Below are 15,329 nucleotides of genomic sequence, written 5' to 3'. Positions count from 1 at the left end.
AAATTCAATATTAATTTAGTCTATGTTGGCATAACGTAACTTATGACGTAATTATTGGTTATTGCATTTGTATTGGAAAATATGAACGAGTTTTTGGATGGAATACTGCACGACCTTGGGAGTGCAGTATATCCTTCCGACAAAACTCGTCCACGTTGCTCACTTTATCATCTCTACTTTCAAATAGACAAAACAGCTGTTTTAGTTCATCCACAAACAAATCTAGTACAATGAAACTTCAGGTATACTACATGAGTGTACGTGGTTTGTTAACAAAATAGTTCCTACCACACTACACTAATTTGAAGCACATGTGTTATGAACGTGCGATCAATATCAAGGTGTTCTGTATCGCAGAATACCGCACAATTATGTCAATGTAAAGTTAACGGAGATAAAAGGAGTATATAATAATAATACGACGCCATAATTTCAATGATGTCAGCACATACTCAGAGATGGAAGGAAAATGTGTCCACTTAATGTGAGCATTCCACAAGGGTTCACAGCTTTAACCGTATTTTGCCCCGACTAATGACTGCGAATCTTCCGTGCCGAAAGTCTGAGAGGCCGGGGATAAGTCTTGGTGCTTTAAGCAGGTCTTCGCCATCCAACTACGATGGTGAGGTAGTTGTTATTGTTTTAAAATAGGAAGTTCAATTACGCATATTGTAATTAAACATACCAATGAGAACGAATAAATAGAATAACTACTATTTTATTCACAAATGTTGAGAGACAGTGAGGTGGGGGACTAGAGAGTAGTATATATTTAAGGTTTAGGAGAGGACAGATTTTGTCGGAATTTGCAGTAATAATTCAGATGAGAAGATGGTTTAGATTTTTAGATGTCTTGTCGAAAACGGAGATAGCGTTTACAATACACTCGATTTAAGCAATAAGTCTTATAATTTGTTCAGCTGATCTTAATAAAGCAGCAATCTTTATTTAAAACCCAAAAAGTAATAGAAATAATGTGTTTATGTTTCAAAAACATTGTATTTCATGCTATTCAGACATTACATTATGAGCGTAATAAAGACATGAATGAAGCGAAAGGGAACATAGGATGAAACGTATAATACTTGGAAATCAGGACTTTGAATCCTTCGCAGCAGGGTCTTGCCCACATTCATCGTTTATTTGACGTTACTCGATGATTCGTGTACCTTTACAGTCGTGTGGATATACCCTGAAAATAAAATAACACGAGTTAAATTTCCTTCCAATATAACTGCCTAGTGGAATATTCAGATACGTTAAATTTTGCACGTATGCATTATGGATATTATCCATTCTCAACTTGTGTATTTATGTGACCGAAATTGTACCCGGACTTATCCTAGAGAAAAATAACAACAAAGAACATGACCCACTGATATCAATTGACAAAAGAATTTCAGAACATAATGTCAAGACATTTTTTAATGCCTTGTTCATTAGTATTATAAAAGTGAGAAACAATTGCCGATATCTCACCTAAAGACAATTTTCTTAGCGCTTTCTTTTTCTGCAATCAGCCAAATCAATGCTGAATGGTTTGATCAGCTGTTAAACTAACTACTATTTCCTTGCCTATTTTTGCCCCATCACAATCCCGTAAAATATGAATGTCATCTTACTGAACTCTCACTGTCCGCTTTTGTGCTGATCGATGTGACCGATTCCAGATCAAAAGAGAAAACTGGATTCTGCGTGCCGTTTGCATCTAAATCAGTCAGAGTAAAAGTGATTGGAGACGACATCTGGCTATCACTTGCTATGGAGGTGAGGTGTCCGTTCTGTTTGACTGTGTTGTTGTCTTCATCGTCATCAGATGACAAAAACAAACTCTTGTCCATTTTAGACGAAGAACCCATGGTAGTAAATGATGCTGTGGATGCCAAGTTTGATAGACTGCTGAAAAAGGGGCTGCGCCGTCTTTTTACTGAAAAATGTAAACAATAAATGTATGGGATCTTTGTCTTTTTGTTTCATTTATCATAACATTTTTTAGATGTTGAGTGGTAGCATATATAAAAGCAGAAATTTGTATTGAACCATCTATTTTTGCCATTTAAACATGTAATAATCAATCTGTATCGATAACTATCAGACAAAATTGCAGAAATATTTTAGGCCACGATATGTGCCATCTGTAATTATACCACATAACGTTTGTGATGTAAGAGCTAACTCTTGCAAAACTTGTATATGTGTATCAGTTTGAGGATCTCGCTTGCGAAATATAATCGAGAGATAAAGATAAGGGTCGCTTTTCCGGTAGGGTTGTGGTTAACGGCGTGGACTTCAACGCAAATTTTGCTTCATTTGAGTCATTCTGTCAGACACTTTAGTACGTAGTATGGAAACGTGATGGGTATACTTGGTATTAGACAAAACGATACTCCAAAAAGGTCATATTTACCTAATTTTTAAGTCCCGTTGATTACGTAAGTGTTCGCATTTATCTCATTTTCTCTGACGCTGTTGTATTACATTCATAATACGTGAAGGATACTAAAAACGTATGGCATTTAGTTTTCTTGCTAGGGCGACTGTGTCAGGTTTTAGGATTAGACCGCGGGGATTAGATGAGATCTAGCATTCTGATGAAGTCTGGTCTGTTTCAAAATTTCGATGTTAATATATTTATCACATAATATAGGTTAAAAGTTATCTTTATCAGTGACCTGACCGAAGCTGCAGTAATTCTGAATTATCATGAGCACACTGAAAGTTTGAGCTTATCATGAAATCAAGGACTGACTTATCAATAAAAAAAACTCCTGAAGATCGAAAACGAAATTGGCCAATAACATTGTCGGAAACCTTTCCAAATACAATTGTTAGTTTTTAGGTTTCCAGGGTTGTTTAATAGTAAAAAGGAAAGAAAATACATGACAATGAAAAAGTATGAATGGACGGAAAAATTGAAAACAGATGAAAAAACTGAGTACAGATTAGATGTGATTTAATACACTGTTAATGTCAATAATGGTTTTAGCAAACGCGGGGCCAATTTGGATCAGTTTGGACTTACGCGCGGGGCCCCCTGTGAAATCGGCATTAGGAAATAAGCTTTTACACAAATCCTATATTATATTGAACTTAAAAGTTTCTTCCATCGCTTTAACATTAATTTCTCTCTATAGATGTATTTTTTTAAATTACTTAAGCTCGGGGCCCCTTTTAGCTAAATCGGTTCAATCGGCCTAATGCCGGTCCTGGGTAAAGTTTCTTCGACTCCACCATAGAACTGTTGTGCTTAAAATAGTCCCATACACTAACTGAATTAATAAAGCGCTGTTTTATAGCCAGTAACACACGTATAGTTTATGTTACTAATAACTCAAAAAGCAATCGTCCTTCCAAATCATTAGAACATTTGACCCAGACTGTCATTGTTTAACACTTGATATCCATAGAAAACTCCGGTACAGTATGATATCACATCGTTCACTCGTGTTACTTTAGACGAGCCATACACTAGGTATATATATATATATATATATATATATATATATATATATATATATATATATATATATATATATATATATATATATATATATATATTTGATTAGAATGTTTACAATGTTTTAATCCTAGATGTGTCAACGTCACTTCTAAGCATTCCAGTCGTTGGATATTCATGTAAAGAGATGATTACTGGATTATTCATTTAATGTATTTGTGACCGAACACGAATGTTTGATTATTTGATATAGAACAGTACTTTAGATAAAGACAAGTTTTATATTGAGTCGGAATTGCATCACATTAGCTTGTTGGATCTATTTTACTGCGAAAGAAATGCTAACAGTGGCTGGAAAACTTTGTTTCAGTTGGGAAACTGGCAAACGTCCATCGTCTTCTCTAAACAGATGTAAGCTTATTTGCTCCTATAAGTTAGCATTTAAATCATACTTGTCATAGGCTGTGGTTCACGTTACAGGACCCATAACCTATACCTTTAGTTTTATTTGTAACGAGCCCCTGTGTCTGACTGACTGACTAATTGAATTAACGTTGTTTGCGCCCGTTATGGCATGTACTCCGAGTATATGCCAGCAAAGCAAGCTGGCTGATTAAGTAATCCTGGGGAAAGAATTAGTGCCTCATCCCCCATGCATGTATGTGTTCACAGAACACTGATTAATTAGGCCGTCAGGTCTTGGGACTAATAACCCCCTAACGACCTGAATGAAGGGCCGTCATACGTAGGAATGAACCCAACACGCACTCGTGTTTATAAATGAATTTCAGTCTGCCACAACTGAGCAAAGGTGTCAACCAAGGCAGTATGTGACGCCAGTAGGGATTGGTCGCCACTATGACGTCACATTGGGATTCCAAGCTTTAGACGGGTGGAAATTGTTCCACATCTCCGTCCATGTACGAATGTCCGAGAGAAGCAGGAGGCAAGGGACTCAGCAAGCAGGCCATGGATGTTGTATAATCCTAGAAAAACCAGCTCGTATTTATTCCAAATCTAGTCCAGTTATACAAATGAACAATAAAATGCCAATAATGTGTAAGCCACCTGTGCAATTATTCAATTCAGTTTAAGTCAAAACAATTTTAAAATGATTCAATAATAAGTTGGAATTTTGTGTACAATGTGTACATACAACGTCTAGTAAAACCAATCAACGAAGTCAAAATGACTTTTACATAGTTTGCATCACGCATAAGAGAAAATAGGAGAATAACAATTTTGATGGCGGTAACGAAACAGATCAAATTAGTTTTTTTTCGAAAAATAGATAGTATCAAATAGGTTCTCTAGGCAAAATGAGAACCATTAGTATTTCACCAGGAAACTTTGAAAGTAACTCGGCTATACATCTCGAGTTTCAGGAAAGTCTCGTCCGGCTATGGTCTCCATTGGTACACGGTCTGCCAAGTTCCTCACTTGTGGGCAGCACCGACCCTAAGTGACCTCTTCAAATAAAGTCTGCCATCTTTTCCCAGTCATGATACTTTTCAGTCACAGCGTTAATACCGTGTTAATAACGCCGTCCACCACATAAAGTCCCAGCTCTTTTGTCTGTAGACCCGACGAGATAAGTAGACATGTTTCCGCGAGCGGCTTGCACATGTACATTGCCACGCTCCCTTTTCTGCTTTTTTAATGGTTAGTCATGGTCCATGTGTAGCAAGCTTTACCTCTCCTATCGCTGCCCCTTTAGAATAATGGTCGGTGCTCCGGTTAATTTCTTTAGACATCTCCTAGGGTGATCATACACTATTCCTGGCTGTCCCGGGCAAACAATTATACCAAATGTAAAACATCCTATACTTGTACTACTAGATCAACCCATGTGCCTTGGAGACTTGTTCTATAATAGAAGAGCAGTATGTGTGTGTGTGTGTGTGTGTGTGAAAAGGAATAGTTATTTCAATATATAATTGTCAACTTATGACAACATTTACATGCATTAAAGGAATTGCTAATGTTATATACATTTTATAAAATAAATTTTGACACACGCATGCTTCACTGATGTTTGGTGTGCTTTTCATAGTTTCTCTGGCGAGGTTCATAAATAGAAAGAATTGTTTTAGTTAACATTAAAGTCATTACCTTTTGTAGCGCATGCTTGAATAGCCGACTCACGCGCACCACACTTCCTACATAGTCCTTGAAGTTGGCGTACCCACATCTGAAAATGATCACATATTTGAAGTAGAACATTTCGTTATGGAAAAGTACAGAAAGACCCTTTCCAAAATAACTTTTGTGGAATTTAATATGGAAATATCGCGCAGAAGTAATGAATCAGTGAAGTGCGTAACCTATTGGAAAAGGAAACAAACATAACACATTGGAAAGGAAAATTTATCTTGCAAATGTTGGAAAAATGCATTGACATTCAAACTATTCTATTTGACAATCATAAAAATTATCATAGATGAGTCTAGTCAAGATAAAATGCATAAAATTACATTTGAACAAAATAATTAAAAAATTAAATGAGATTAAATACAACATTTCTTTTCATTGTGCAAAGTTTCGCGACAAATGGCCATGCTCTTAACTGATGAGCTCAAAAGTTCATTAAGCAAGAAACAAACTAAAAGATATGAGTGAACCTGTTTGGTATGTTGATTCTTTTTAGCTTTTTTTTATAATGGACGATGAACAAAATGACATCCACTCAGTGCAATTTCTACAACAATTTTTTTTATTAGGAGTAATTTGTTGATACCATCTACCACTCTTTATGTCCAAACTATCAATGTGAGGATTCTCCAAGTCTTGCCGTCAGATATTCTGAAGGTGGACACCGCAATACTATTCAAATAGGACGTAAAACGAACTTTGGACACGGTGACGCTATTGAAATTGGACTTAAAACGAAAATTTGGAGACAGTGATACTATTAAAATAGGACTTGGAACAAAACTATGGACAGAGCAATACTATTGAAATGGGACTTAAAAAGAAAATTTGCCATAAAAGTATGCAGTGTATTAAGTAATAATTCAAAATATCTCAAAAGCCAAATTTGTACAAAATTATCTGCAAGTCATTGTAAAATATCCTGTTAAAGTTCACCCTGATCTCCAATACTCTGATTTAAGCACATATAATATTTTTTTTAAAGAAAAACAAGAGATGAACAAATCCTTAACTAATAATGACCAGTTATTTGTTTGAAAAATGACTGATTCACAATACTAAAATTTTAATAACAACCTTAATATATTTACTGAATAATCTTAAACCAAAGTTTTCTAATACTGTGATACATATTAATCAGTAACATTGTTTTCCAAATGTCTCCATGGACAAAATCATGTTCCAAACAATTACTAAAGCCCAATACGACTGCCCTGTAGCATTATCAGGACTAATTTATCTAAAGCGATTCAAGATATTCCGAACCAGGGCAATATTAAATTTGAAAAACAAATATTCTTTCAGTTTCAAAATAATATCTGGATTTCATCAGCCAAAGTTTTATGTGCATCGCAAAATCAGCCTCGTGTAATTGAAACAATACATACGTATTAAAACTAGACAAATATAAGAATCTCAGACGTTAAAGTTCAGATTATCCTACATCCCACCAAGTGGCTTAAAAACATAACTTTATTGTTATTTGCTTCTTTGTTTTCTTCTTCATAATTTAACTCTATTTTCATTTGTATCCCATATACAGCTATCATCTAACGAGAGCTTCGAATATTATAGTTTGGAGTGGTATCCACTGAAAAACGTTCCCCCCACATCTCTCTCTCTCTCTCTCTCTCTCTCTCTCTCTCTCTCTGTGAGTTCACTAACACCTTTAATATTCTTAGAAAGAAACAAGACATTAGTTTAAATATACTTTAATATACGTAAGGAGCCTCTACAAATATGTAATATCTTTCAAAATATAGTATCTGGAATATATTAGACTGCCAAATATATGTTTAATCTCAGATAATTCTAAATGAATAAATCTAGCAGTTTCAAGCCACATAGGTGTGCCAAGGGTAGTTTGACAGCTAAATTAAACCAACCACCACCTAAATATACTTATAAAGGTATTTTGTATCATCGACTGTGTGAGAAAATTTACTAACAATTTCTGCTTAGTGTTTAAAACAAATGTCTGCTGATAGAATTCGTAATTCAAAGTACTTTGGGTAATGTCAATACGTGTTATATAATATTACGACTTTAGACCGATTTTGAAACAAAGAAAATACCTGTCAGTACTTTAGCCATTGTGTTACGATCGAATTCGCGTTTACTTCAATGAGAAACCTTGTCGCGGGTTGAGACACTCTGTTTTTATTGCCATCAGCCATTGCTCTCATCGGTCGGCTTAGGCTTAGAGGCCGGAAAACCGACACTATAACGTATCAGTAGTACTACCCCAGACAGATTTCAAAGAGACCAACGGTATATAATAAGAAATAAGATAGACAAATTTTGGGCGGGTTTCACATGCACCCAGACATTATAATGTTACATTTATTGTGAAAGAATCAGTGCACGTTTAGACGTGGAAAGAGTTCGGAGACAATAGACTGCACTCCGAAAGCAAAATAGCCACTCGTAAAAGAGCGGGGAAGGAGTTCAAGGAACTTCGGACGAGATTTGGAACAAAGGTTTCTAAGGTTAAATATCTTCGCCCGAATCTGTCTCACTTTCCTAACTACGTGTCGTAAGTTTATGTGCATTTAATTTAGCAGAAATTTTAATATTCTATGTATAGCTGAATTATCAATATGTCGTAATGTAGCGTATAGCAAATTAGTATTATACAAGATTAATGTATGTAGTTGTTAGGACAAAATCGAAGTGCATGGTTTAATCTGCATAACGCACTTTAATAGTGAATAGTTTTAGGCATTGTACTTGTTTGTATTTGAATATAGTTATGGATTTTGACGAGTTAGGTATTGTTGCCATAGTGACCGTATAATTAGGCATTTTATATTTGTATGTATCTCTTATAATGTGTAGGGTAGGAAATGAGTCGGAATAGTGTTGATGTTGATCGTATAATGTGTAGAGAATTAGGGATATTGCGTGTATTTGTTTTCAAGTCGTGATATTATTGTAATTGATATAACCTCTATTATAGAACAAGCGTGTATGGAATGTTTAGATGTGAGATTATAAGCTGACCTAATGATTTAATTGCCATTATGCTGATGATAGGTCTGTTAAAGTGTGATAATTATTCTGTATTGGAACAAGGAGGCAAAATTGAGCGTCCATTTTATTCCACAGGAAGCTTTCCGGTGGCATAGGACGCCACCCGAAGATCAGAGAGAGGAGAAGATGCAGGGCCGGAGACGGAAACAAGAGTACCGGAGGTACCGACAAGGAGGGCCGGGAGAACGGAAACAAGGGTACCTGAAGTACCGACAAAGAGATATAAGGCGCAAGTTACAAATGAGTGACATAGAAGGGACACGGGAAGGAAACACTCTCACCTTCTCCGGAGTTAGCTATAATTCCGTAGGAGGCACGTGACTGGCGGCATCATCCGAAACTTGAAATTCGCATAAATAGCATCATTACGAGCAAAGAAATGATAATTAAGAAGTATTATTGAAATTTTAAGAGAGAGTTTCCCTTCTGTGTATTTTATATTTTCACATTTGCATGCTTGTTAGCTTTCATTTATTTACAGTTGTAGTGAGACAAATATCGGGCAGATATCTTACTAAAGACGAGTCGGTTCGTTGGAAACGGGTAAGTATTTTGTTGATAAGAATGTATAGCATCTGCGAACGCTCTAGCAAGTTGAGAAAAAGTATCACTTATTGCCAGCATGACTTAACGATGGCAACATAAAGGCAGATGATAAAATAGCATTATGCCATTGGCATGGAAGACTTAGGTTACGAGGGGAACCGCCTCGCAGAGTGCATCGAGGAACTAATTAAAGAATAGAGGGCAGAGAAAAAAGCAGAAAGACAAGGGGTTGAGAAAGAAAAAGAAGCAGAAAGAGAAACCAAGAAAGAGCTGGCCAGGATACAAGCAGTCGTGAACAAGAGGGAATCAGAACGACGAGCGGCCGAGAAGGAAAGAGACCTAGCTCATGCTCTCGAGATGGAAAGATTAAGAGTAGGGGCTAGCACAACAGATAAAGACGACGCCAGTTCTAATCCAAGAGGGAACTGATGACCGATTGCTGACCACCGTATTGCCAGATAAACATGCCGCGATTTAATGAAAGGGAAGAATCGATTGACGATTTCCTCGTTCAATTCGAGAACTCGCGTGCGTACATAAGATTCCTGAACAACACTGGGAGATCAGTCTTTCGGCCTTTCTGAAAGGTGCAGCTAGAGAAGTTTATCACAACTTAGCATTAGACCAAGCAGACGATTGCAACCCCCTAAAGAAGGCCCTTCTTTGCCATTATCGGCTGACCGCCGAAACATATCGGACACTTTTTTGAGAGTCCACGCAAAAGCAAACGGAGACAAACTCTCAATTTCTTACCTGAGTTCGCGGGTTATATGAGAAGAGGTCAAAATGGCAGAGATCGACCGGACATATGAAGGTTTACGTGAGACGATACTCAAGGAACACGTTTTGAGTACATACAGGCGAGAATGAACAGCTTTCCTGGAGAGAGAGAGAGAGAGTGCACAGTACGCTCGAAGAGATTGTCAGCATGGCAGAAAGATACGAATAAGCGCACTCAAAGACTGAAGTTTCTGGGGCTACGGACAGACCTCGCCCCACTCAGTCGCGCCGAGTTGTTGAGGGATACCAAGCCGTACATAACAGTCCTGAGGACTGGAAGGTAAGAAGTGGATCTACGGGCAAGGATTCCACCTACCGATCCGGACGGGGTCCGACAACGGAAAAGGGCTTTGCAGGACGGATAGAGCCGCCGACGTGCATCAGCTAAATGCGTCCAGGGCATTTGCCATGGACTGTCCCATGGCCAGGTCGCCCAAGGTGAATGATGTTACCAGTGAGAAACACGGGACTGAGGCGACCTGTAAATCATTAAACCTCGCTTTCGCCACCGTAAATGGGGAAGACGCAGCCATCTTGTATGACACTGGGTATGTGTCCCCGCCCTTGTCGACAAGACGTGCCTGAAGCCAGAGGACTATATAGGGGAGGTAATTCAGGTCCTGTATGCCAACAGTACGCGTGACACGTTACCAGTTGCAGTCAGTGACCTCGCTTTGCTGTGTATGATAGGGAAACTCGAAGCTGTATGCTTGTCTGGATTGTCACATGGCGTCATACTGGGGTATCATTATGTGTTACCCTAACCTAACTCAGCAACCTGTACACCTGTACCGGTAAGTGCTGTGGACACCAGGTCCAAGAGTCGTCAATGTAAGTTATTTCGTCGACGGTTAATAATGTTCATCAAGCCGTTTTGAAGAAACTTCAGGACGAAGACGCAACTCTGGCGCAGTTGCATAAACAAGCTCAAGAAGGAACGGATAGAGAACTCCAAATGGATAGGTGAGGTTTAAGTACAAGATTGGAATCTTTTACCGCCACGCCAGGAAGGGACACGAGCACCTCAAGCAAGTCGTCATGCCGAAAGCGAAGCGAGGCTACGTATTGAAGTCGCGCATGGAAGTCTCATGGAGGGACATATGGGGATAGCCAAGAGGCATGACCGTCTTGTCAAAGGATTCTACTGGCCAAGGATACAGGGAGACGCTAAGCGGTTTTATCTCTCCTATAACGAGTGTCAGCGGATGGCACTTTGGGAATATACCTCTTATAGATTAACAATTCCGCCGTGTCGCGATGTATTTAAGCGGACCGATAAAACCAGCGTCCGGACAAGGAAATCATTATATTTTAACGACCATTGACTACCTTGCTTGCTTTCCGGAGCCTGTCGCGTTACGAAATATCGATCCGGAAACTGTCGCGTAAGGTTTGCTTGGAATTTGGTCACAAGTCGGAATGCTTGACGAGATCTCGACCAATCGGGGGATTCAATTCGTGAGTCAAATGATGAAAGAGTCTAGCCGATTGATGTCGATTAAGCATCTCACTACCACTCCTTATCACTCTCAGTGTTACAGACTGGTCGAGCGATTTAACGGGACTATGAAGAACACCCTTAAGACGCTGTGTGAAGGCCGTCCTAAGGATTGGGATTTATATATTCCTGTTATGCTATGTGCATATCGGGAAGTCCCGAAAGAGAGTTTAGGGTTTTCACCCTTTGAATTCCTATACGGGAGGACCGTACGAGGATCCATCGGCGTACTTAGGCATTTGTGGACAGACGAACACGCTGTTGAAGATACGCACTATCTATCAGTACGTCACGGACTTAACAAACTTGAGGAAGTTTGTACGTTAGAAAAGAGGAACATCCAGCAAGCGAAGTCTCGCCAGGCAAGATACTCAACAAACGCACTAAACCACGCCACTAAGACGTAGGATACAAGGTGTTGCCGCTGTTTGCTCATGAACACAACAAGCTACAAGTTTCGTGGAGAGTTATGTACGTCGTAACAGACCTACCGGATACGGCTACCAACTAAGGAGAAACTGTACCATGCTAATCTCCTTACGAAATATTGAGAACGAGAGCCCTTTAGCGACTTCGTTGTTGCCACGATCTTCACGGAGGACTCCAAGGGCGACCCGGAAAACGCTAACGCCGTTCTGAGTTGTCCTTTGACGAAGGCTGAGATACCCTCAGACGTGGGGTGTGACCCAATACTGACTAGTGAGCAGCGGAAGGAGATAGAGACGTTGATGACATGGTATTCTGATGTACTTACAGACCTACCAGCGAAAACGTCGCTAGTTGAATTCATTTTTAAGACAGTGGACGTCCAGCCTGTTAAACGGAAACTCTACCCTTTGCGCCATGCGAGGCAACAAGTAGTAGGGGTTGAAATTGAAGAAATGATTGCTTTCGGAGTTTCCCAGTTGTCCTAGTACATAAAAAAGGTGGTATCCATCGCTACAGGAAACTAAATCAAGTGACGCAGATAAAATATATTTGCCCGAATCTACCTCACTTTCCTAACTAGGTTTCGTAAGATTTATACGCTATTATGTGCGTTTAATTTAGTAGAAATTTAAAAATTCTATGCATAGCTGAATTATCAACATGTCATAATGTAGCGTATAACAAATTAGTAATATTCAAGATTAATGTGGATGGTGTAATCTGCTACGATGTTGTATCGTGGTACATAACTGACTTTAAGTAAGTAGTGTTAGACCTTGTACTTGTTATAGTTATGGATTATGCAGAGTTAGGTAATGTTGGCTCTGTGCACTTATAATTAAGCAGTTTATATTTGTATGTGTTTTTTATAATTTGTAAGGTAAGAAATGAGTCGGAATATTGTTGATGTTGATCGTATACTATGTAGAGAATTAAATCATCAGGTCAAATTAGACACTCACATCTAAGTATTTCATACACGTTCGTTCTATAATAAAGGTTATGTCAATAATAATAATATCACGACTTCTGATACATACACCCACAGGGAAACAATTATTTCTGAAACTAAATCCAAGGTCCCACTACTCTCAGCCAAAATAACTAGTTTGTCCTTTATGAGACAGTTTTTGTTCTCTTTAATATAAAATAAAAAACTAAAAGTTTAAGATATTTCTTTCGTTTGTAAAGTTTGACTTAGATTACCATTATAGATATATTTAAAAATTAAAACAAATTTTGTGGTGCCCTAACGACCATTGGGGTTAAGGGATTGATGCTGAAAACAAATTTGCACCTGGTTGAGGTCAAAGCTGTTTGGTTGCCATGGAGACCTATGAAACAACATTAACTAAAACATATCACATTTGAATTATTTTAGAAAGTTTGACAACATTAAAAGAAGTGGTTTTGAGGATGTTGAAATTATATTTTGACCTAATATATTAAATATTTATGTGTCTGATTTCTACTCATGTCCTTCAACCAGTATATAGCTAGAAGGTGTGGATTTCAACTGTTATGACTAAGTCCAAAACCCATGGGCCTTGACCCACTGTCTGTACTGGATATGATGGTATGTCTAGTTCTGTCTCTTGTTCTTCAGAACCGCCTATGTTTACTGACACGGGATTTCAACAGTTTCTAAGTTGAGTTGTGACCCAAGAGAAGCATGAGGCCTCTTTTAAGCCGGCTGTAATAACTATCTTAAACAATGGTTTAGAAAGTTCTTAATGTGATGTGATACCGGAGGAAAAGATAACGAATAAGTAATATAAAATAAAACAAATTCTTACTGTATAATTCCCCCACTGAATGCATATGCAGTCCATACAATGTACAGTAAATAACTATTGAGTAAAGCAGCTGAATTGTGGTTTAACAGTAACAGTTATTTGATTATGGTTATATAAGTATCATACATTGCAGTCCTGTACTCAGTTATGGGCGAAAAGGATGGTAGTATATATTTACACCATCACTGTATATGTTAATTTTCAGTAACGATAACTTTATTCATAATATTTAATACATATCCATGCCTCTATCATTAATGTAAACTATCATTGCAATTTAAATTTGCTGCAAGCATCGACTGGAAATTGTGGTACCATCATGACTCTAGAACATTAAAAACCCAGTGTTTGCATTATGGTTTTGATACGCCTATCGTTCTCTCATATCAACTTACTTAAAGCTATTTTCCATATAAGATGGAATTGTCAATGTCCATTATATCTATTGCCCTGTCTTCTATTACTTATTTATCCGTCTTCTTAAAATCGTCCAGTATACAAAGGCAGATTTTCAACAAAACACATTTTTACTGGGATGTGCGTCTTCGATAGTCTTAACGTTTACATGGTATCATGAGCTTCTACGGTAACAACCGCAGTTATTCGAATATGCATACATTTGAAAGGATTGAAGAAACGTTGCTAATTGCTGATAAGAACAAATATTTATTTCAAACGGTCATCCTGTCGTTTTGTTCACAACACTTAAATTTATGTCAGAAAGTTTAATCCGGATCCTTTAATTCGTTTTAAACAACAAAGAAACCGGAGTGGGGTTCAAGTTAAACGGGATAAAATAAAATAGACTAAACTGTCTTGAAACGTGCACATCGTTTGCATAAAACGAAACAAGAAACTGTGTTGACGTTTCATCTAATTGTTTGCTCGAGGAAGATTCATCACAGTTGAAGAGACAAGACTATGACTGAGGCAAGCAGTGAAGAAATAGAATCAAATGGATGGATCAACAAATTATGTTACTCGATAACCGATACACTTGTATAAGTTAAATATAAATAAGCGATACGGTCAGAATTTTAAAATGCAAATGCACATCTTGTAATAGGCAACCTTCATGAATTTAACAATGAAATATTTGCAATCAAATAATTTTAGGTGATGCAGTTGTTTACTTACTAAAACAACTTCAAGGAAGTAGATATAGAATGTCTGTTGCATGATAACAGGTCACTTTATATGATAAAGAAAATGACGTGGAAAATACAGAAAGAATTTAAACCCGAAAAGAATTAAATAGAAAGTATACGATGATCAATTCAAATACTGGGAACCACCTGAAAAAGTATGCCATTAAAATAAATGATGTGACAAGACATGTCTTTCTTTCTACAGATGATGTGCCAAATAAAAACCTCTCCATAAAACTAGAGAAATAACAGGACATATATAGCTTTGGCACGATCGGGTGTTAGTAGAATGTGAATGACATAAAAAGAGTTTTGCTTTGGAACACAACAGAGCCAAACATACATAATATGTGTACTTTGTGATGACGACACAGCAAGATGCAAGAAAGAATGCATTGTATATTCAAAATTATCCTAGGCAAGACTGGTATAATGTAAAAGACAACAAAAATAATGTTACGCTTCTTTATAATTTCATTAATATAATGTAT

At 37.5% G+C, this 15,329-nt stretch overlaps 1 protein-coding gene across 1 annotated transcript in view; it reads right to left on the bottom strand.

Moving 5' to 3' along the window:
• Positions 1-966: 966 nt before the first annotated feature.
• The window catches only part of LOC149787807 (uncharacterized), a 105,822-nt gene continuing 91,459 nt past the window's right edge, over positions 967-15,329 (bottom strand). Inside the window, exons 7-9 of the mRNA XM_089975671.1 lie at positions 5,570-5,648; positions 1,623-1,927; positions 967-1,192 (exon numbers count right to left, since the gene is read on the bottom strand). Coding sequence (XP_089831797.1) covers positions 1,172-1,192; positions 1,623-1,927; positions 5,570-5,648 — 405 coding nt within the window. The 3' untranslated portion in view covers positions 967-1,171. The remainder of the gene's footprint in view (positions 1,193-1,622; positions 1,928-5,569; positions 5,649-15,329) is intronic.

This window comes from Sinohyriopsis cumingii, chromosome 11, assembly GCF_028554795.1.
Source record: "Sinohyriopsis cumingii isolate HCF-2022 chromosome 11, ASM2855479v2, whole genome shotgun sequence".
Taxonomy (NCBI): Eukaryota; Metazoa; Mollusca; class Bivalvia; order Unionida; family Unionidae; genus Sinohyriopsis; species Sinohyriopsis cumingii.
This window is presented reverse-complemented; position numbering and strand designations above follow the sequence as displayed.